Below are 23888 nucleotides of genomic sequence, written 5' to 3' on the forward strand. Positions count from 1 at the left end.
TTTTGGGAAACGGAGTGGCCAAGGCTGCCAATGCTGGATTAGGTCGCACCGGGACGAAGGACTACGGCCTCAGAGGGCGAACGGTCAGTAATAAGCCTCTCCGCCCCTGGGCTCGGGCCGCCGGCCGCTCGGGACAGGGTCATCGGACCACCGGACCCGGCAACCCTCTGCAAGGCCCCGGCTCGCGCGAATTCTAAGATGAGGACAAAGCCCGCCTGGATTTACCGTGAGCGCGCCGCCGCGGCCAATGGGGAGGCGGCGCGGGGTTGAGTGACTGGCTGGCGAAGCCAATGAGCATGTGGTTTGTTGCGAGGTGGCCTCGGCTCCGGCATTATAAAGAGCGCCACGAGTCGGCATTGTCAGGCGGCAGCACCGCGCGGGCCTGGTGGAGCTTCTGTGTTGGTGGCTTTCGTGCAGCGGCGGCAGCGGTAGCGGCAGCGCAGGCCGAGGGAGGAGGGCGCGAGGTCGCGGCGGCTCCGTCGGTAGACGGGGGAGAGGCCCGGCGGCGCAAGCGTGAGCGCGGCCGAGCCCGCGGTGCCTTCCCGGCGGGTGGGGACGAGCGGGCCCCGCGGCGTCATCGGCGGCGAGGTGAGCGTCCGGGCCCGCGGGTGGCGGGCGGGAACCCGGGCGGGAGCGGCGCCGGCCTGATGCGTCGTGGCTGCTCGTTGCAGGAGCCGCGCGCCACGGCCTAGCATGTCGGAAGCGGGTGAGGAGCAGCCCATGGAGACGACGGGCGCCACCGAGAACGGACACGAGGCCGCCCCCGAAGGCGAGTCGCCGGCCGGGACTGGTGCTGGCACCGGGGTCGCGGCTGGCGCCGGAGGCGGGAGCGTGGCGCCCCAGGCCGGCAACCAGAACGGCGCCGAGGGTGACCAGATAAACGCCAGCAAGAACGAGGAGGACGCGGGGTAGGTGCGGCCGCGGGCCGACGGGGGGCGCCGCCTTTGTTCCGGGGCCGCCTTTTGTTGGCGCCACGCGGCGGGGGGAGGGGCGGGCGGCCGGGGCCTGCTCGCGGCCCGCAGAGCAGCAGCCCCGCGCCGCCGGCTTTCCGTGCGCGCCGGAGTTTGCAGGAGTTTGTTGGGTCGACTTTGGCGCCGCCCCGGGACCGCTGGCTGGCGCCCGGAAGCGGAGTGTGCTCGGACCCGGGGCCCGGCGGGTCGCGGACTGCCTGAGCTGCGTGGGCGGAGTTGGCGCGCGCCAGGGCCTTCCTCCTCCGCCTCTTTTCCAGGGCGGAGTCACGGCCTGAACTCCGACTCGGCCCCGGAAGCCTTGAGTTCCTTGAGAGCGAGTGCTCGGAGGTGGCAGGGACCGTAGCGTTTTGATACACGGTTGTTAGACAAATTAGTTTCCTTACAGTTGTGAGTGCCCAGGGCCTAGCTCTCCGGCTAGGTTGTGCTTCCTTTTCCCCCACCTCCTTGGGGGTACGGATCACCTGAGGCTTTGTTAGGGTCAAGATTGGGTTTGGAAGGGAAGCGGAGATTTGTTAACATTTTCCAGAGGTAGAACCCTGTGGGCCCTAAGGGTAAACCTTTGTTCCGAATGGTGGCTTTATTTACAATCTTTTCAATGAAAGTTTTGCTAGGGCCAGTCCTTCCGAAATGAGTTTTCTAAGGCTTGTTTCCCTGTTCTCACCCCACCATTTCAGAAAAATGTTCGTTGGTGGCCTGAGCTGGGATACCAGCAAAAAGGACCTAAAGGATTATTTTACCAAATTTGGAGAGGTCGTTGACTGTACAATAAAAATGGATCCCAACACTGGCCGATCAAGAGGGTTTGGGTTTATCCTCTTCAAAGATGCAGCCAGCGTGGAGAAGGTAAGCTGGGTACTTTATAATCAGAAGTATGTGTATTTTATGAGGATACTATTCTTAGACCATGATTGGCTTATGTGTTTTGCACATGGTTGGGTGCTTTGGGAAAAGCAGAGAGGTTGGGAACTCCTGCTCTCCTTTTTGAATGGATTAAAAGTAGAGATTAAATGGAGGAGTGAGTGGGCAGGAGTGGTCCAGGAAGATTATGGTTGACCGTTTATTATCTTGTGCCTATTCTGGACCCTGCTGAAGCAGACATTTCATTGAGAGGACTAGAAGAGAGTCCAGGGTTGCTAGGAGATAAACATTATTTTACTCATTTTGTAGAAAACAAACCTAAAGCTCAGAAGGTTAAGTAGAAGAGATCACATAGCTAGTAAGGGGTGGAGTGTGAGGATTCCAGCCCTCACAGCCTAGCTCTAGCCTGTGCTTTTAATTACTGCTTTACTTCCGGAGGAGATAGGCCTTAAATTGGGGCTGCCTGGGCAGGAAGAGGGGTGCACGGCATGGGCAAAGACTGGTGGGGGGGGGTTGCGGATAGATTTATAGGTGTTTAGGTAAACCAAGTGAAGTTTGGAGATAGGGTTGGGAAGTCAGATTGGGGGTAGAGTTTGAAGGAGGTGAAGCACATTTTGTGTGCCTGTGTTGGAGTCTTGTGGTTCAAAGAGAAGGTTCTTGTTCAGGGTCATGCTGCTGAGTTAGAACCCAGCTCCCTTCTGTTGGAACAGGTTCTAGACCAGAAGGAGCACAGGCTGGATGGCCGTGTCATTGACCCCAAAAAAGCCATGGCCATGAAGAAAGACCCAGTAAAGAAAATTTTTGTGGGGGGTCTGAATCCTGAAGCCACTGAGGAGAAGATCAGGGAGTACTTCGGCGAGTTTGGGGAGGTGAGTGTGTGGCCCCCGGAGTGGTCTGCCAGCTGCACCGAGGTTGCCTTCTTCTTGGTCCTTGGCACCTTGGCTGGCTGGAGCTCTTTTTCACTCTGGTGTTCGTGGACGTTTTCTCCTGTGAGTTCCTTATAGGCTCTGCGGTAGGGTCCTGAGCTTTGCTTACGTTTGCAGATTGAAGCCATTGAGCTTCCAATGGATCCAAAGTCGAACAAAAGACGAGGCTTTGTTTTCATCACCTTTAAAGAAGAAGAACCTGTGAAGAAAGTTCTGGAGAAAAAGTTCCACACCATCAGTGGAAGTAAGGTAAGGTGTCCCCAGCTGTGTGTGCTTGGCATTCTGCTGGAGAGCTGGCCTTTGCAGGCATGGATTAGGCATTGGGTTACCTCCAAGAGTTCTCCAGGGTATACGTTACTGTTTTCTGCACTGTTTGCTGTCCTCATAGGGGAGGGGCAGGTTGTCCTGTCTTTCACGGAGCTCCTAGGCTGGTAGGACAGGATATGAGGGAGGCAGGAGAATACTGGAAGACGGGAGCCTTATATGGGATAGAGTGTGTGCTGAGTAACCTCTTCAGATCCTGACTTAAAGGTAGAGGTCATGGTGTTTGGGATGTAGAGTGCAAAGTGTGTAAGTCCTACAGTTAAGGTCTCAGAAGATTCTAAAATTGCCATTTACTGTTTTCTGTGGAGAAGTCTTACCTGCTTTGGACGTTGTTGTAGAGCTTTTATCTTTACCTCCTGCCACAACCAAATCTGTTTTATCTCCATCCCCTTTGGTTACTGGTTAAATTAAGCCCCACCCCAAAGATCCTTTCCAGAGAGCTCCCAGGGTCCTGGCCACCTTAAATCTAGAGTCAGTTTTGACTTCAAATAAGTGAGAGTCCTGTTCAGTGAGGGGCAACTCTTCCCTCTGAACTCTGGACAGGAGAGAGGGTAGGTAGTTCATGCTCCCTGTGTTCTCCAGTGGCCGAGGCAGTTGGGAGTTGAGGGTGTGGCCCACTGGCAAGGTGTGGCAGGCTCTGCCTGAGCAGGAGTGGCAGCCAGATAAGGTGGGACACATAGGGTGGGGCTCCTGGAAGCCTCAATCCTGGCTGGGAATTTTTGGAAAGATTGGATTTGGGATTGGGCCCCTAAATTTTATGTAAAATGAGATGGGATCATAGGGGCTGTTGGGTGAGACCTCATCCATTAATGGTTACCCCAGTGGACAGTGACATGGAAAGAGATCTTTATCTCTGTGCCATGATGTGAAATGGGCATGAAGAGCCTATTAGGGCACCATTAGTCAAACTGCTAGTGGTTGATCTTGAAATAAGTGTTATTTAGCAGGTTGTATTCAGTATTTTTAACTTAGTAGGATAGAAAACATGAGATCGCATCACTTGATAATTTGCTGATTTTTTGAGTATGCTTGTATGGGGACATCTTGCGTAAAATTTTTTTTTTTTTTTTTTTTTTTTTTTTTTTTTTGCGGTACGCGGGCCTCTCACTGTTGTGGCCTCTCCCGTTGCGGAGCACAGGCTCTGGACGCGCAGGCTCAGTGGCCATGGCTCATGGTCCCAGCCGCTCCACAGCATGTGGGATCTTCCCGGGCCGGGGCACGAACCCGTGTCCCCTGCATCGGCAGGCGGACTCTCAACCACTGCGCCACCAGGGAAGCCCCCTAAAATGTTTTTTTAATTGGTCTTAATGGAGAGGGTTATGTGTCAGTGGACTTTCTTTTAAAAATATACTTAAAGCAGGAGCACTTGAAGGTCCATGACCCTCATGAGAGTTTTGAGCAAAAAGGAAATTGACTCTCTGGGCCCTAAGAAGACACAGATATCTGGCCCATCCCAACAGCCCACCAGTGGTTGGAGGAGAAAGGGGGAGCAGTATGGCCTTAGGGAAGGCTGCCTTGAGCTTCAGTGGCTTTCTTTATAAGATGGAGGTCTGGTTTGCCACCTCAATAGTGTATTTGAGTGGAATGCTTTTATTTCTTCTGGGGGGGAGAAAAGAACCTTTTTTCTCTAAGATCCCTTACCTGGGAAGCCTTCTCTGACTCCCTTGCCCAAGGTGGCACCAGATTGACACCTGGTATGGTGTCTTGCTACACTGGACTGGCATTGGTCCAGCTGTCCTTCTCCCACTTGTTAGAGCACCCAAGGGTGACCATCAGTGGACCTATCCCATTGGGTGTATCCCATTGTTTCAAGCACTCTGGGGAAAGGCTTGAGCCAAAAAGCCCATTGTGTGAGTTTTTCGGTCTGTCTAGATTTTAGTTGTGATTCTGAGCTAGTCCAAATGTGGTTTCCCACCCCAGCATGTGTTCTTGAGCAGATAGAGAAGATCTGCCTCCTGAACGTTTGTCAGCGAAGGCCTTCGTGCACACTTCCTGCCCAGGGCTTGTCCCACTGGCATGACCCACTGTTCTCTTGGCTTTCAGTGTGAAATCAAGGTGGCTCAGCCCAAAGAGGTTTATCAACAGCAGCAGTATGGCTCTGGGGGCCGTGGGAATCGCAACCGAGGGAACCGAGGCAGCGGTGGTGGCGGCGGAAGTGGAGGAGGTGAGTGGAACCCAGATGAAGATGAGTCCTGTTTCCCTGCCTGCATGGAGCTTCTGTGCCTGTTTTGGGGGCTCTCTTGGCCTCTGGTGCTTGGTGCAGCAGGGTGGGCAGAATCAGGAATGGTTTTCCTGGGTTGAGGCTATGCTGCTGCTGCTGCTGCTGCTTGGAGTAGAAGAGCCCATTTTTCTCATGTGGTCTGGGGCCCCAGGGCAGAGGGGGCATCTGCATCAAGACGGGGTGTGCTTGGCTCTGTGGCTGTCCTGAGTCTTGGTACACCCATGGGTGGGTGGGCTGAAGGGTAGGGCAAGGCTGTGCCAGGCGCTTAACCTCCTTCCGTCCCAGGCCCCTCTGACTCCAAAGCCTGAACTCCATCCTTTTTAAGGCCAAGCTGCCAGGGAGGGTGGGGGTGAGCAGAGGGTGATTTGAATGAGAGTGAGCTGCCTCGGTTGCCCCAGTGAAGTTAGTTTTCCATCCTGGCCTGGCCTTCTTACCCCCAGCTTGGGTCTCAGGTACAGGGCTGGGCCCAGGGCCCTCCCTCTACACCAGGACAGCAGCCCCTTGGCTTTTCTGAGTTGCCATAGTAACCTCGCCACCCAAAGGGCAGGATTTCCTCCATCCTAGCTCCTGCGTGTGCTAAATGGTCCATGGGCCCCTGTGCCCTGCTCCCCCCCACAGGTCAGAGTCAGAGTTGGAATCAGGGCTACGGCAGCTACTGGAACCAGGGCTACGGCTACCAGCAGGGCTACGGGCCCGGCTATGGCGGCTACGACTACTCGCCTTATGGTTATTACGGCTACGGCCCCGGCTACGACTACAGTAAGTAGGAGAGAGGGAGGCCCCCATCCACTCACCCACCCTGGGAGGCAGGACAGACAGTGCAGGGGCCACTGGCAGCAGGGGCTTTGGAGTCGGACAGGCTGGGCTTTGTGGCCTGGCTTGCTCACTGGAGCTACCCGATTTTGAGCTTTTGGGGCTCAGGAAGGTGGGGAAGATGTCCTATCAGAGTTGTTGGCTCTGGTGAGGATGCATATCAAGCGCCTGGCACAGGAGTAAATGCTCAGTAAGTTGTAGCTGCTCTCATTGTTGTTCTTGTCCCTAGGTCAGGGTAGTACAAATTACGGGAAGAGCCAGCGACGCGGTGGCCATCAGAATAACTACAAGCCATACTGAGGCTTTGGCAGGAGTGTCCGACTGACCGCACACGCTTTGTTTGGATATCGAGTGAACACAATTATGTACCAAATTTAACTTGGCAAACTTTCTATGGGCTGTCCCATGTGCGTCTTATTTAAAATTTCCCCCCTGGAAATCACTCTCCTGTTTAATATATCCAGAGCTCTAGTTGTTTTAGGCAGCGTGTGGTGTCTCGAGGCCAGAGCGGCATTATGGGCTCATTTTTATTACCCAGTTACCCGGAGCCAGATTGGAGGGTCTGCTTCCTGCGGCCGCTCTGCAGCCTGGACCTGTGGACCCTGGTTGTAAAGAGTAAATTGTATCTTAGGAAAACAGTGTCACCTTTTTTCACCTTTAATTTTATATTATTTGTGTCATACATTTCCTATAATGGAAGTGTTAATTTTACTGTACTTTTTGGTACCTTTCGGGAATCTAATGTATTGTAAGGTATTTTACACGTGTCCTGATTTTGCCACGACCTGGATATTGAAGCTATCCAAGCTTTTGAAATAAAAATTTAAAAACCCCCAAGCCTGGGTGAGTGTGGGATATACTGTGAAGGGGGGGGGGGGGACAGGTGCTCCAGAGCTCCAGTATCCTCCAAGACCACCTAACCTGCATCCTGTCAGGCATAAGCACACACTCTCCACATCTTTGGTTAGTTTCCTTTAATGACTTGGCCCTGCCTAGGACTTGTGCCCCTTTAAAGAAAGTGGAGTGGCTCAGATATTTGGGGCAGCTGTTCAGGGGGGTGAAAACAGTACAGTGAGGGTTACCACCCTCAGTGGGGACACTGCCCCAGTGTCCCCAGGGCAGTTCGAGTCTGGAGCACCTTGGAACACCTGTCTTGACTTGCCATTGGAAATGGGATTCTCTCTCCCAGCAAAGACAGTGTGAACCTAAAGATAAGAGCAGACACACAAAGGGCCAGCTGGATCTGGGCAAGATGGTGCCCCTCCTGGTTGTAACGGCCCCCTGTGGCAGGGCCTATCTGTTGGCCTGATTGGAGCACCCCAAGTCTAGTGGCTGAGGCCTAAGATAGCTAGTTGTAAGACACAGCACTTGGCTGGGGGCTGCAGGTGGATAAAGCCTGCCAGAAGCTCTCCCGTAGAGGAACCCGCTGGAGAAGGGAGGAAATAGCTATATTCTTTGCTCAGCCATCAAATGCAAACTTAAGTACTTTGGAGATTTTTCAGAGATGGGGGATGGGGAGAGCCCAAGGCAGCCAGAGCCTCCCAGTATTAAAACTAACCTGTGGGAAGGGGACATCACTTGGAACAAGAATGTTGAAGGAGCTACTAAATAGGTGGTAAGGAACCCAGTTCTGGTTCTCTAGGAACAAGAAGTAAGGCCACTTACCTAGAGGACACCCCTCAGCAGAGCTGCCTCAGGGCTGGAGCCTCAGAGTCTCACAACTTCTCACTTTCTCTTCCATGTCTGAAAAAGATGGTCAACCTTTCTCCTCTGCTAAAGACTTCTGCCTTCAGTGTCCAGGCTTCTTGGATGGCAGTGTGGAGACTGGGCCCACTGGCCTGTCCAAGCCCATGTCCCACCCTTTACCCATGTGTACAGGCCACCACAGGGTCAGCAACGATTTCCCAAGAGGACAAAACCAGCCCTCAGATTTTCTGAGGCTTCCAGGCTCAACTGAAGTCCCTTCTATACAGTAACTCCAAGCCAATTCTGTGCCCAGTCAGCTTTTCCTCCGCAGGCTTCCCGAAAATACATTCCCTTCCCCCAGCAGGTTCCGTACCACCTCCAGTTGTGTCTAGTAGGGACTGACCTCAGCTCTAGAGACCTTGTGACCACAGTGAAATAGCCTGGGGGTGGGGTGGGGGTGGTTGTAGCTGGGCTGCTCTGATCTCTATCAGGAAGATAGCATTTTGCCTATTTTGGGGTCCCCCACTGAGCTCTGTACATGCAACATCGCCTCAGTGCATCGATGTGTCCAATTTGGTAATTATAGATTTCCTTGTAAGTGGATTTAGAGGAGAGTTTGACTTTCCTAAATGATAAGGAATGTGCAGAGGGATTTCATTTTGTGTTGAATCAGTCCAGGGTGCAAATCTCATTTCAGCCACTTAGCAGCTGAAGAAAGCAAAGCTACTGCCACCTACATCTCAGGGAGGCTTTAAGGACACAATGGAACCTCCCACTAGTTCCGATAGTTGGGCTTAAAAGCCCAGCCCTGCTTCCCTTGTCCTGCATGCCACACTGGTGCCTGCCCAGGCAGGATGGGTGGTGGCTCATTTCCCATCTACCCAGGGCTCAGATTTTGGGGGACACAGGCAGGAATAGGGGAGGCCTTCACTTCAGCTCCCTACTCCCTGCACTGTTCAGAGGACACCTGGCTCAGCTGTTGCACCCCTGTCCCTGGGCATGCTGGGAGGTCCTAGCTCCAGGCTGGGTTGTAGAGACACAGTTATCAGCTGCCCCTTGGGTCTCCAGGCTCACCTGTCAGGATGGCATCCAGCTTTGCTACCACGTGTCGTGCGTTGTCCAAGCTGAAACACATCGGGGGCTTGAACTTCAGGACATTCCTTCCGGGGCCGTCGGTGCTCAACAAAATGTAGTTTTCTTTCAGCCTGCAAGGATAGGACACAGCAGGGCCTGCTGCCCACCAGCCAAGGGCACTTCACATGGGCCTTTCAGACCTTCCTCAGCCTGGCTTTGGCCTCGTGGGCGCGACTCCAGCCACACTGCCCTCAGAACCTTCCATAGGCCAGTTCCCACCAGGATACAGCACTGGCCACTCCCTGCCAAACTCCTGCCCAACTTTATGGCCCAGCATCAGAGGCCCCTGTCTGGGGTGCCCTACATCTGGCCCTGAGCCTGCTGCCTGCACCCCCCCCCCCCACCCCCAAGCAGGGGTCTTGCTTCATCCCTCCCTGGAGCCCCAGTTGAAGCCGAGATTGGCCACGGGGCTACAATGTGGACAGCAAGAGTCCTTGCATTTTTCATTTTAACATGGTTTATGTGACATTGTATGGTTTACTTTTTACATGGAAAGTGTCCAGCATTCACAAAGAGAGTAGTACAGTGAACCCATGGAGCCCTCACCTAGCTTCTAACTTCCCTGCCAACCCTTTCTCTACTCTGCCCCCAGGTTATGTTGTAACCCCAGACAGGACTATCCAGTTTTAATTTCCAGTTCTTTTTGGAAGTTATTTAACATCATCATTGGTATCTAATAATTGTTTTTAATATTCCACATTTACACTTTTAACCTAGGAAGGTATTTTGGCCTCTGAGAGAAGGGGTCTGATGTGATTGTATTTACACTCTCTCTGACCCCCCACTCTCATTCTTTTTTATTTATTCCTTTTATGTAAGTCTTGTCAGGAGCAGGGTGTCCTCAGCCTGCCTCTGGCTCCTTTCTCGCATCCCAGTCTTCCTGGCACTGACAGCATCTGTGCTAGAAAGATCAGGTTCTGGACTTTAAATCCAGCTCTGCCTTTAGCAGGGTGACTGCCACTGAAACACCGTTCCACCTGGTTCCTGTTTCTTCACTGAACTGGAGAAACCACAGGGGTGGTTTTAAGGTGGAGGAGGTCAGGCTTGGCTGAGGATCTGACTCTCTCCTTCCCACAGACCATCCTGAATTTCTGAGTCTTGAGGCTCCCTGGGGGAAAGGGTGGGTGAGCTGGTGGATGTGCCCAACCAGCACAGAGAAGGCAGGGGCTGGGCAGCCACGCAGGAGGGGTCAGCTTCAAAAAACGTGTGGGGAGAACGATTTTTACATCAATACTGTTTACGTGAATTCGAAACAGAATGACACACATTTCACAACTTGAATAAGGACACGCATCAAACACTAGATGGGTTTTCCAAGGTGGGGGAAGGAGGTAGGAGTGAGGAATGGAAATAAAAAGGAAGTAACGAAACAAGAAGGGAAAGGGTCCTGCGGCTTGGGTCCTGCCTGGGGTTCAAGTGAAAGAACATGGGAACCAGAACTGGGAGCGAGGGCTCCTGAGTCCTGAGATGCTGAGTCATCCAGACACTCCCCATCCAGACAAGGAACAGGAGTCCTATTTGAAAACCCTCTAGGAATGGAGAGTCTGGTTCTGCCACAGCCTCAGGTATGGCTCTGGAGAAGCTGCTTCCCTCGGGCAGCCTGGGGCTATGAAATGCAGCGTTGGGGCTGCCTGGGTCTGAGAGCTTCTGCAGCTTTGGCATTTTTGGCCTAAGTGTCTGCTCAGGCTGGGAACGGACCGCACCCATCTGAAGCCTTTGCTGCCAGGCACTGGGTACAGAGCTGATGGGGCCGCTTTCTCTGTCCGCAGAGCCCAGTCAAAGGGGTGCACAGATTGGCAGCCCTCTAACCCAGAGGCTAAAAGCCACCTCCTTCAGTCAACCCTGTGTGGGCCCAGCGTGCCTGGGAGAGGCAAGAGGGGAGCTCTTTCCCAGTCAGGGCCGTAGAAACAAGTTGTTTCAAGAAAAAATACCTGGACACCACATAGTCAGCCTCTTCGGTTGCTGGCATCCTTGTGGCCTCATCTTTGATCAGATCCACACCAATGAAGAGCCCAACGCCCCTGGAGCAGAAGGTGACATCTCAGGAGGCCAGGCCTGAGGGACCATGGTCCTTGCTCTCACCCTCTGCCTGGGCCTCAGCCAAGCCCCTGTCAGAAAGCCCACCAGGGCTTGCACCTCTGCCTCCTGGGGAGGCTGAGAGCTGTAGGAACCCTTGGAGGGTGCTAAAACAGTTCCAGGAAGTAACTGTGATGGTGAGGGGCCCTCAATGTGGCTAGAGGAAAGTTTGATCCTGGCTTCACCCCCCTCCTCCCTCCAGAGGTGCCATCTTGGGCAGTAGCACCTGTAGGTGCTTCAGTTCCTCTGCAGAGTGGAGATAAAAGTTCCCACCATCCCAGGTGGTGATGAAGTGAATGAAGGAACCACACCAGGCCCCTGGGAGGTGGTGACTGCTACCCTGAGCCTCACCTGATGTCCCCAAGGATGGGATGTTTGGCTTTCTGCTGTCCAAGGAGCTCCATCAGGAGGCTGCCCACAGAGGCAGCATGAGCCTGCAGCTGCTCCTTTTCCAAGACATCCAGGACGGCCAGCCCAACAGCGCAGGACACTGGGCTGCCCCCAAACTGAGCCAGGCGACAAAGAGCATGTCAGATGCTCAGCAGAGTGGGCCATGCCTCAGGGACTGTGAAGAGCAGCAGAACTGCCACACACAGTGCAAAGGCAGTGATGAGCACAGGCCTGAACCCCTCAGGGCTCAGCATGCTGGGCAGTAAATGGGGTTCTTCTGAGTCCCCCATGGGTTGTCCCATCTTTCCAGGTGCTAATGTGACTGTAATCCAGGCCAAGTAATAGGATCCCCAAGAACATGCAAAAATCAGAGGAGAGGATGTACTAGGCATTCCCACACAGCTGTTTTTTGTCAAAAGGCTCAGGGCCCCATCTCATGGACTGGACCCAGACCCACTGCATTGCACTGCCCATCACCTCTTTCAAGGAGGGTCAAGAGCAGCATGCCAGAGCCACACCCAGGAAAAGTCACTCTGTGGTTCCAGATCACAGCTCTGCTGGCTGAGCCCAAGGCAGATTTTAGGGCGCAGACCACAAGCTGCCTGTGAGCCAAATGCGGCCTGAGGATTCATTGTGTTTGGCTTGTGTGGCATAATTAGAAGTTTTGAATTAGGTGCTAATGTCTTAAGAAGAGACTTAACACAAAAATATGTTTGACTTAAAACAAACCTAGCCTATCTGGCTACCTTGGCACTACCTGTCCCCTTCAGGCACCCTGAGTGCTTTGACTCACTTCCTCCACCTGGCCCTGCAGGTGTCTGAGGACCTGCATTGCAGAAAGTCAGAAGGAAGGGGTCTCCTGCAGACCATCTTTGTTTTTTTTAAACTATATCTTAAAAAAACCACAAAACTTTATTGAGGTATAGTTTACATACAATAAACTGCATATATTTAAAATGTATGTAGTTCAGTGTGACTTGACAAATGTATCTACCTGTGGAACCTCCACTACCATGAAAATACAAAACATTTCCAGCATTCCCCAAAGTTCCTTGTGCTCCCATCCACTACTGGCCCAGGCAACCACTGACTCTGTCACTATAGTTTTGCCTTTTCTGGAATGTCATGTGAATGGAATCACAAAATATGTAACCTTTTGTACCTGGCTTCTGCTCAACATGTTTTTAAAATTCATCTATAATGTTGTGTGTATTGGTCGTTTGTTCATTTTATGGCTGCATAGTATTCCATTATATGGACACACTACAATTTGTTTATCCAAATTCCTGTTGATAGACCTTGGGGCTTGTTTTGATTTGGGGCTATTTACGAATAAAACTGTTATAAACATTTATAACAAGTCTTTTTGTTAACATACGTTCTCATTTCTCTTGGGTAAATACCTAGGAGTGGAACTGCTGGACGGCTTGATAAATATATATTTAACTATATAAAAAAGTGAAACTGTTTTCCAAAGTCGTACCATATTACATTCCCACCATTAGTCTGTGAAATCCCAGTAGCTCCACATCCTCAAAAACATTTGGAATTGTTGCATTTTTTTTTTTTTTTTGTGGTATGTGGGCCTCTCACTGTTGTGGCCTCTCCCGTTGCGGAGCACAGGCTCAGCGGCCATGGCTCACGGGCCCAGCTGCTCTGCGGCATGTGGAATCTTCCCGGACCGGGGCACGAACCCGTGTCCCCTGCATCGGCAGGCGGACTCTCGACTACTGCGCCACCAGGGAAGCCCTGTTGCAGTTTTTAATTGCAGCCATTCTAATGGGTATGCAGTGGTATCCTGTAGACCATCTTGAAAATTTGCTTGCAGAACCTCGTACTTGTGATCATAAAAAGCTTCCTAGGTGATTTGCTGTGAGGCAGCTTTCTGATATGTCCAAAGCAAATTATGTGTGGGATGGACACAGGGGATGGATTGAGGCTATTTATTGCATATTATTATCAACTGTGAACTCGTTAAGAGGTCGTGTGTTCTACCCATAGCATCTTTGGTTTAGAATTGTGGCCTGGCCAAGATGCTGAACTAGCATAATAGATAACATAGTTATCTGTTCTGAACTAGTTCAGAAAAGGCAATATACAAACAACAACAAAAAGCATCAACAACAAACCATGAGGAGGGAAAATGATTTCCAATGTTGCCGCATTATATTATTTAAAAATGTCTAGTTCTCAACAGAAAATTATGAATCATGAAAAGAAAGAAGAAAGCATGGCCCATATATGGGGTGGTGGTGGTGGGGGGTGTGGATACAATCAACAGAAACTGTTATGGAGGAAGCCCAGATGATGGCCTTATTAGACAAAGACTTTTTCTTTTTTTTTAGACAAAGACTTTAAATCAGATATTATAAATATGCTTAAACACTAAAGGAAACCATATCTAAAGAATTAAAAGCTAAGCATGAAAATGGCGTCTTGCCAAATTTGGAAGATCAATAAAGAAATAGAAATTATAAAAAAGAACTAAATAGAAAGTCTGGAGTTGAAAAGCACTGTAGCTGAAATGAAAAATTAAGAGGCTCAACAGCAGATTTAATCAGGCAGATGAAAGAATCAGCAAACTTGAAGATACGTTGATTGAGACTGTCCAGTCTGAAAATCGGAAAGAAAAAAGAATAAAAAAAATGAACAGAGCCTCAGAGACCTGTGGGACACAAGCATACCAACATATGCAAATAAGAATTCCAGAAGGAGAGGAAGGGGCAGAAAGAATATCTGAAGAAACAATGGTCAAAAACTTACTAAATTTGACTAAAAAAACACCCCAACAACAATCTAAACATCCAAGGAGCTCAATGAACTCCAAGTAGAATAAACAAGTTTCATACCTAGACAAAACATAGCCAAGGTACTAAAAGACAAGAACAAGAGGGTGGGTAAATGGGTGAAGGTCGTCAAAGGTAAAAAAATTCCAGTTGTAAATAAGTCACAGGGATGTAAGGTACAGCATGGTGACTATAGTTAATAATACTGGGGACTTCCCTGGTGGTCCAATAGTTAAACTCTGTGCTTCCACTGCAGGGGGCTTGAGTTTGATCCCTGGTCGGGGAACTAAGATCCCATGTGCTGCACAGCGCTGCCAGAACAAACAAGCAATACTGTATTGTATATTTGAAAGTTATTAAGAGAGTAGACCTTAAAAGTTCTCATCACAAGAAAAAAAACTGTAACTTTATGGTGATGGATGTCAAGTAAACTTATTGTGGTTATCATTTTGCAATACATACAAATATTGACTCATTATATTGTACACCTGCAACTAATATGATGTTGTCTGTCAATTATAACTCAAAAAAAAAAAAAGGACAAAGAGAATATTGAAATTAGTAAGAGAGAAGCAACTCATCATGTACAAGAGATTCTCAACAAGATTAATAGCTGATTCCTCATCAGAAACCCTAAAGGCCAGAAGGCAGTGGGATGACCTATTCAAAGTGATGAAAGAAAAATACTGTCAGTCCATAATTCTCTATAAAGTAAAAGTATCCTTCAAAGATAAAGGAGACAGGAATTCCCTGGTGGTCCAGTGGTTAGGATTCTGTGCCAAGGGCCCGGGTTCAATCCCTAGTTGGGGAACTAAAATCCAACATCCCACAAGATGCATGGTGCAGAATAAAAAAGAAAGGAAAGAAAAGAAAGAAAGAAAGAAGGAGAAAGAAAGAAAAGAAAAAGAGGAGAAACTAAGGTAGTTCTAGATAATGAAAAAACTGAAAAAATTTGTCAGCAGCAGATCTACTTTACATGAAATACTAACAGTATTTCTTCAGGCTGAAATGAAACGACATCAGACGTAAATCAAATCCACATGAAGAAATAAAGAGCACTGGTAAAGACACAAGTAGGTTGAAAGCAAGAGAGTGAAGGTATGCCATGCAAACAGTAACCAAGAGAGCTGGTGTGGCTGTAGTAATATCAGACATAAAAGACTTGCAAGATTAAAATTGCTATTAGCAACACAGGAAAACATAATGATAAAAGAGTCAATCTATCAAAATGATATAACCACTACAAATACATATGTACTTAACAACAGAGCCCCCAAATAAGTAAAGCAAAAAATTAACTGAAAGGAGAACTACAGAATTCAATAAGAACAGTTGGAGAGTTCAGTCTCTCATTTTCAATAATAAACAACTAGGCCAACCAGGAAGTAGAAGGCTTGAGCAACACTATAAACCAACTAGATCTAATAGCTATATACAGAACACTCCACTTCAAAAACGCAGTATAAATACTCTTCTCAAGTGCACATGGAACATTCTACAGGATAGACTATATATCAATATACTGGCTATAAAACAAGTGTTAATATATTTTAAAAGTCTGAAATCATAGAAAGTATCTTTCTCACCACAGTGGAACGAAGCTAGAAATAAATAACAGAACACTGAAAAACTAAAAAAAATGTGAAAATTAAATAACATGCTTAAACAAACAATGGGTCAAAGAAGTCACAGGGAGATTAAAAAATATTTAGAGATAAATGAAAAAGAAAGCACAACATACCTAAACTCATGGGATGTGGTAAAAGTAATGCTTACAGAAAACTTCATGTCTGTAAATACTTCTGTTAAAGAAAAATCTCAAATGAATATTTCCACCTTAAGAAAGTATAAAAAAGAAGAGCAAACTAAATCTAAAGCAAAAATAAAGGAAATCATAAAGACTACAGTGGAAATAAATAGAAATATAGAAAAACAATAGAAAAAAATCAACAAAACCAAAAGTTGATTGTCTGAGAAAATCAACAAAATTGACAAACGTTAGCCAGACTGACCAAGATAAAAAGAAGAGTCAAATTACTAAGATCAGGAATGAAAAAGGACATATCACTGCCAATCTTATACAAGTAAAAAGAAGTATAAGGGAATAACGTGAACAACTGTCTGTCAACAAGCTAGATAACTTAGATGAAATGAACAAATTCCTAGAAAGATAAAAAATACTGACACTGATTCGAGAAGAAATAGAAAATCTGAATAGACCTGTGGCAAGTAAAAAGAATGAACTAATAATAAAAAAAATCCTCACAAAGCAAAGCCTAGAACCAGATGGCTTCACTGGTGAATTCTACCAAAATGTTGAAAGAATTATTACCAATCTTTCAGAAAGTCTTCCAGAAAATAGAAGAGGCATGAACACTTCCTGGATCATTTTTTTTTGCAGTACGTGGGCCTCTCACTATTGTGGCCTCTCCCGTTGCAGAGCACAGGCTCTGGACATGCAGGCCCAGCGGCCATGGCTCACGGGCCTAGCCGCTCCACGGCATGTGGGATCTTCCCGGACCGGGGCACGAACCTGTGTCCCCTGCATCGGCAGGCAGACTCTCAACCACTGCGCCACCAGGGAAGCCCCTGGATCATTCTTTGAGGCCAGTATTACCCTGATACTAAAACCAGACAACGATATCCCAAGAAAACTATAGATCAATATCTCTTAAGAACATAGATGTAAAAATCCTCAAAAATTAAAATAGCAAACTTAATCTAGCAACATATAAAAAGGATTATACACCATGATCACATGGGATTTATCTCAGCAATGTAAAGTTGGTTTGACATGTGAAAATCAAATAATGTAATAAACCATATTAATAGGATTAAGGACAAAAAAAATCACATGATCCTTACAATAAACGAAGAAAAAGCATTTGATAAAACCCAACAGCCTTCATTATAAAAGCTCTCAAAAATTAGGAAAAAAGGGGAACTTCTTCAACCTGATAAAAGGCTTCTATGAAAAACTCACAGCTGATATTATACTTAACAGTGAAAGACTGAATGTTTTCCCCTAAGATTAGGAAGAAGACAAGATGTCTACTCTTGCCATTTGTAGTCAATATTGTACTGGAGGTTCTAGGGCAGTTAGGCAAGAAAAAGAAATAAAAGGCATTCAGAATGGAAAGGAACAAGAAAACCATTTCTATTCACAGATGACATAATTTGGTACACAGAAAATTCTACAGAATCTATAAAAAACTATTAGAGCTAATAAATGCATTCAGTAAGGCTGCATGATACAAGATCAATATCCAAAAATCAACTGTATTTCTATACACCAGCAATGAAGAATCTTAAAGTGAAATGAAAAAAACGATTCAATTTATAAAAGCATGAAAAAGAATACAATACTTAGGAGTAAATTTAACAAAAGTAGTTCAAGACTTTTACAGGGACTTCCCTGGAGGTCCAGTGGTTAAGACTCTGCGCTTCCACTGCAGAGGGTGTGGGTTCAATCCCTGATCAGGGAACTAAGATCCCGCATGTGGTGTGGCCAAAAAAAAAAAAAAAAAAAAGAAAAAGAAAAAGACTTTTACAATGAAAATTATGAACATGATTGAAAAACAAAGACCTCCATAAATGGACAGATATCTCATGTTTATGGATTAGAAGACTTAGTACTGTTAAGATGGCAATACTCTCCAAATTGATCTACAGATTCAATGCAATCTATTATCAGACTCCAAGCTGCTTTTTTGGTAGAAATTGACAAGCTGATTATGAAAATTCATATTGAAATGCAAGGGACTCAGAATAGCCACAACAATCTTCAAAAAGAAGAACAAAGACTGGGGGATTAACAGTTCCTGATTTCAAAACATACTACAAAGTATAGTAGTCTAGACTGTGTGCAACTGGCAGGAGGATAGATTTTTGATCAGTGGGACAGAACTGGAAGTTTACAAATAAACCATTAAATCCATACATTTGGGACTTCTCTGGTGGTCCAGTGGTTAAAGGATCCAATGCACCTTCCAATGCAGGGGACGCAGGTTCAATCCCTGATTGGGGAACTGGAACTAAGATCTCACATGCCATGGGGCAACTAAGCCCACGTGCTAGATCTAGAAAATGCGCACCACAACTACTGAGGCTGTGTGCTGCAACGAAAGATCCTGCATGCCACAACAAAGATCCCGTGTGCTGCAACTAAGACCCAATGCAGCCCAAAAAAAAAAAAAAAAAAAATCATGCATTTATGGTTGATTGATTTTTTTTTAATTCATTTACTTAATTTTTGGCTGCATTGGGTCTTCGCTGCTGCACACGGATTTTCTCTAGTTGCTGAGAGCGGGGTCTACTCTTTGTTGCGGTGCGCGGGCTTCAGTAGTTGTGGCACACGGGCTTCAGTAGTTGTGGCTCGTGGACTCTAGAGTGCAGACTCAGTAGTTGTGGCGCATGGGCTTAGTTGCTCTGTGGCATGTGGGATCTTCCTGGACCAGGGCTTGAACCCATGTCCCCTGCATTGGCAGGCGGATTCTTAACCACTGCACCACCAGGGAAGCCCTGGTTGATTGATTCTTGACAAGGGTGCCAAGACGATTCAATGGGATAAGATATAATAAAGAACAGTCTTTTCAGCAAAAGGTGTTGGGACAACTGGATATCTATATGCAAAGTTAAGTAACCCCACCTCATACCATATTTAAAAACTAGCTCAAAATGGATCCAATACCTAAATATAACAATAAAAACTATAAAATTCTAGGAAGAAAACAGAGGTGTAAATCTTTCTGACCGTTGATTAGGCAATGGTTTGTTAGCTATGACTCCAAAGTACAAGCAACCAAAGAAAAAATAAACTGGACTTCATCAAAATTAAAAACTTCTGTGCTTCAAAGGATACTACCGAAAAAGTGAAAAGACACCTCAAATAATGGGAGAAAATACTTACAAATTATGTATTTGGTAAGAATCTAGTATTTAGGATACATAAAGAACGCTTACAGGGCTTCCCTGGTGGCGCAGTGGTTGAGAGTCCGCCTGCCGATGCAGAGGACGCGGGTTCGTGCCCCGGTCTGGGAAGATCCTACATGCCGCGGAGCGGCTGGGCCCGTGAGCCATGGCCGCTGGACCTGCGCCTCCGGAGCCTGTGCTCTGCAACGGGAGAGGCCACGGCAGTGGGAGGCCCGCGTACCGCAAAAAAAAAAAAAAAAAAAAAAAAAAGAATGCTTACAACGCAGCAAAAACAGGTAACCCAATTAAAAAATTTGCAAAGGATATATTCTTTGGAATATATATGGCACATATAATGGGATATATATATATATACACACATACATATGTGTGTGTATGTGTATATATACCTCAGTACCTCTAGCTATGTGTATATATACCTCAGCACCTCTAGCTATCAGGCAAATGCAAATCATAATGAGATATCACTTCACACTCACTAGGATGGCTATAATAAAAGAGAGAAAATAAACGCTGGAGAGGATATGGAGAAATTGGAACCCTCATACGTTGCATGTAAAGTGGTATAGCTGCTTGGAAAAACTTTGTCATTCCTCAAAAAGTTAAACTTAAGAGTTGCCATATGACCCAGCAATTCCACTCATAGGTAAGGTATACGCTCAAAAGAACTGAAAACACATTCCATACAAAAACATCTACACTGAATGGTCAACTGCAGCATTATTCATAATAACCAAGGAGGGGAAACAACCAAACATCAACTGAAGAATGGATAAATGAAACACGGTATACTCATACAATGGAACATTAATCATTCATAAAAAGGAATGAAAGACTGATTCATGCTATAACATGGATGAACCTTGAAAACATTATGCTACGTGATAGAAGCCAGACACAAAAGGTCACATATTGTGTGACTGCATTTATGTGAAATGTCAAGAACAGGCAAATCCATGGAGACAGAAAGAAGGTTAGTGATTGCCAGTACTTGCAGAGAAAAGGCAATGGGGAGTGATTGCTAATGGGTATGGAGTTGCTTTTTGGGGTGATGAAAATGTACAACAATGAAAATTAAGACAGTAATAATGGCTGAACAACTTGGTGAGTATACTATAAAAGACTGAATTGTACTTGAATTAAAAACCATTGAATTTGTATTTGAAAGAGTAAATTTTATAATACGTGAATTATATCTCAACTAAAAAAGAATCAGTGATTTCAGCGTTTTCAACAGCAACACTGCATGCAAGGTGACAATGGAATACACTTTTTAAAAAAAATGAATCCATCAGCACTGACTTTATTTATTTAGGCCTGCTGCATGGCATGCAGAATCTTAGTTCCCTGACCAGGGATTGAACCTGTGCCCCCTGCAGTGGAAGCGTGGAGTCTTAACCACTGGACAGCCAGGGAAGTCCCTGGAATATACTTTTACAGTAACTAGGACCTAGATTCTATTTTTAGCTAAAATAGTTAAATATGAGGGCCTGACACAAATACCCTTAGGCACAGAAGACCTCAGAAGGTTTGCAACATAAAGGCTTCCAGTGAAAGGAATTTGGGATGAAATACTTGTAATACAGATACTTAAATAAAATAGGAAGGATTAAAAGACACAGAAAAGTATGGTAAGCTGAAATTATAAATTAAGATGTTAGCAACAGGCCTAAATACATCAATAGTTACGTTAAATTGAAAGTCATTACTTTGAAGTCAAATATTAACAGATTTGGTCAAAAACCCAAATTCTAGATATATGCTGGTTAAAAGAAATACACCTAAAGCATGAGCACACAAGGTTGAAAATAGAAGGGTGGAAAATAATACATTGGGTAATTGATAGTCAAAAGAAAGCTGACTTAGCTTTATAATATCAGATAAAATAAACTTTAAGACCAAAAACCTTATTAGGAATGGAAACTATTACTCCATATAATAAAAGACTCAATTCTTGAGAAACTGCACAGCCACATGCAAAAGAATGAAATTGGACCACTATTTACACCATACACAAAAAATTAACTCAAAATGGACTGAAGACTTGAATGTAAGACATGAAATCATAAAACTCCTAAAGAAAACATAGGCGGTAAGCTCCTTGACATTGGTCTTGGCAATGATTTTTTGGATTTGACACTGAAAGCAAAGGTAACAAAAGCAAAAATAAACAAGTGGGACTACATAAAACTAAAAAGCTTTGCACAGCAAATCATCAACAAAATGAAAAGGCAATCAACTGACTGGGAGAAAATATTTGCAAATCATGTATCTGATAAGGAGCTAATATCCAAAATATATAAAGAATTCATGTAACTCAGTAGCAAAAAACAAAGCAATACAATTAAAAATTGGGTAGAGGGGCTTCCCTGGTGGCGCAGTGGTTAAGAATCTGCCTGCCAATGCAGGGGACACGGGTTCAAGCCCTGGTCCAGGAAAATCCCACATGCCACGGAGCAACTAAGCCCGTGCGCCACAACTACTGAGCCTGTGCTCTAGAGCTCACAAGCCACAAGTACTGAACCCACGTGCCACAGCTACTGAAGCCCCACTCGCCGCAACTAGAGAAAGCCGGCACACAGCAACGAAGACCCAACACAGCCAAAAATAAATAAATTAAATAAATAAAATTTTAAAAATTGGGTAGAAATCTGAATAGACATTTTTCCAAAGACGACATACAGATGGCTAACAGGTATACGAAAAGGTGCTCAACACCACTAATCGTCAGGGCAATGCAAATCAAAACCACAATGAGATGTCACCTCACACCTGTTAGAATGGCTATTATCAAAAAGACCAGAAATAACAAGTGCTGGCAAGGTTGTGGAGAAAAAGGAATCCTTGTGCATTGTTGGTGGGAATGTACATTGGTGCAGCCACTATGGAAAACAGTGTGGAAGTTACTCAGAAAACTAAAAATAGAACTACCATGTGATCCAGCAATTCCACTTTGGATATTTATCTGAAGGAACTGAAAATACTATCTTAAAGAGCTATCTGCACCCCTACAGTCATGGCAGAATTATTTACAATAGCCAAGATATGTGTCTGTTGATTGATGAATGGAATGTATATATATAAAATTCAGCCCTAAAAAAGAAGGAAATCTTGCCATTTGCAACAAGATGCTTTCATAACTTGAGGGCATTATGCTAAGTGAAATAAATCTGACAGAGAAGACAAATACCATATGATTCCACTTATATGTGGAATCTAAGAAAACCAAAAACCAAACACCCCAAAAACCCTGAACTTTTAGATACAGAGAACAGATTGGTGATTGCCAGAGGTGGGGGTGGGCAAAATGGGTGAAGGGGGTCAAAAGGTACAAACTTTCAGGTATAAAATAATTAAGTCCCAGGGACGCATAGTGACTGTAGTTAATAATACTGTATTGTATGCTTGAAACCTGCTAACAGATCTTAAAAGTTCTCATCATCATAAGAAAAAAAAAATTGTAACCATGTATGGTGATGGATGTTAACTAGAATTATCGTGGTGATCACCATATATATATATATACACATACACACATATATACACACACACACACATATATACATACACACACACACAAGTACTGAATCATTACGTTGTACACCTGAAATCAATATAATGTTATATGTCAATTATACCTCAATCAAGAAAAAGATTCAATTCCCAATGAACATACAGAAAAAAAAACCATATATACTGGGAATTCCCTGGCAGTCCAGTGGTTAGGACTCCATGCTTTCATTGCCGAGGGCACAGATTCAATCCCTGGTCGGGGAACTAAGATCCTGTAAGCCAAGCAGCGTGGCCAAAAAAACTCAAAAGTATATATATACACTACTTAATATTATTAAGTAGTATATATATTACTTAACAGCCTCACAATATATGAAGCAAAAATTAACAGTATTACAAGAAAAAAATTGATCATTTTTCATCATAGTGTGAGATTTAAACACACAGTTCTTAATTATTAATAGGTTAAGTAGGAAAAAAATAAATCCAGTAAGAATACAGAAGATTCAAACAACACAATTAACAAGTGTGACCTAAGAGACATTCAGGGAGTCTGGCAAACAACATTTAGAGAACCCACGGACATGTAGAACAAGGACATGTAGAACATGTAGGACATGTAGGACATGTAGAACAATCACGTACCAGGTCACCTCAACACATTTTACAGAATAAGTATCAAAAGAATAAGTGGCAGTAAGTCAGAAGTTAACAAAAAGATTTGAAAAAACTAGAATTGAATGATAATGCAGTGGTTCTCAAACTTTCGGTCTTAGAATTCCCTTACACTCTCAAAAACTTGTGAGGAAGCCAACGAGCTTTTGTTTATATGGGTTATATCTATTTATATTTACTGTAATATTTACGATAAAACAACTATATTTACAAAAAAATTAGTGAGTAGTAGTGGCCTTGTTTGTACAGAAGCCACCATGGTGCTTCCTGGCCCTGGAGCCTTCACTCACCGTGTTGAAGTACTCGACGCCGGTGGCTTCAAATGCCCTCGCCACAGCATGTGTTGTGGCCACACAGGCTACAGGGTGGCCATTGCCAATAGACTTGCCCATGGTGACAATGTCGGGGACAAAGTCTTCCCCCTGCAGCTGGAAGGCCCAGAAGTGCTTGCCTACTCGGCCAAAGCCCACTTGAATCTCGTCTGCAACAAAGACCCCTCCGGCCCTGCGGATGTGCCTGTGGCAGAGGACACACGGCTGATGGGGGACTGTGGTGAGAGGGAGGAGACCAGGAGCTGGGTCTT

General features: G+C 45.8%; 2 protein-coding genes across 12 annotated transcripts in view; one reads left to right on the top strand and one right to left on the bottom strand.

Annotated features, from left to right (window-relative positions):
* Positions 1 to 309: 309 nt before the first annotated feature.
* HNRNPAB (heterogeneous nuclear ribonucleoprotein A/B) lies at positions 310 to 15100 on the top strand. Of its 5 annotated transcripts, none has more exons than XM_073802864.1 (8): positions 310 to 428; positions 672 to 908; positions 1646 to 1814; positions 2540 to 2698; positions 2873 to 3004; positions 5123 to 5243; positions 5919 to 6059; positions 7866 to 15100. In XM_073802864.1, exons 2-8 carry the CDS (start codon positions 694 to 696, stop codon positions 8087 to 8089), a joined length of 1161 nt encoding a protein of 386 aa, XP_073658965.1. In that variant the 5' UTR covers positions 310 to 428; positions 672 to 693; the 3' UTR covers positions 8090 to 15100. The 5 variants fall into 5 exon arrangements, with proteins under 5 accessions (XP_073658965.1, XP_073658964.1, XP_019798248.1 ...); XM_073802863.1 differs by having other exon boundaries at positions 343 to 588; XM_019942689.3 differs by lacking the exon at positions 7866 to 15100 and adding an exon at positions 6343 to 6950 and having other exon boundaries at positions 350 to 588.
* PHYKPL (5-phosphohydroxy-L-lysine phospho-lyase) overlaps positions 4130 to 23888 on the bottom strand; it is a 28541-nt gene continuing 8782 nt past the window's right edge. For 3 of the 7 annotated variants that reach the window (XM_073802855.1, XM_019942683.3, XM_073802857.1), the window contains 6 exons: positions 23596 to 23821; positions 11361 to 11515; positions 10865 to 10954; positions 8874 to 9004; positions 7779 to 7856; positions 4130 to 7318 (listed from right to left, as the gene is read on the bottom strand). In XM_073802855.1, coding sequence (XP_073658956.1) covers positions 7807 to 7856; positions 8874 to 9004; positions 10865 to 10954; positions 11361 to 11515; positions 23596 to 23821 — 652 coding nt within the window. In that variant the 3' untranslated portion in view covers positions 4130 to 7318; positions 7779 to 7806. Of the gene's footprint in view, positions 7857 to 8873; positions 9005 to 10864; positions 10955 to 11360; positions 11516 to 16769; positions 17671 to 17838; positions 19298 to 23595; positions 23822 to 23888 lie in introns of those variants that run through there. The other 4 variants (XR_012330997.1, XM_073802860.1, XM_073802856.1 and 1 more) reach the window with 4 other exon arrangements.

The sequence above is a fragment of the Tursiops truncatus genome, chromosome 3 (genome assembly GCF_011762595.2).
Source record: "Tursiops truncatus isolate mTurTru1 chromosome 3, mTurTru1.mat.Y, whole genome shotgun sequence".
Lineage (NCBI taxonomy): Eukaryota > Metazoa > Chordata > Mammalia > Artiodactyla > Delphinidae > Tursiops > Tursiops truncatus.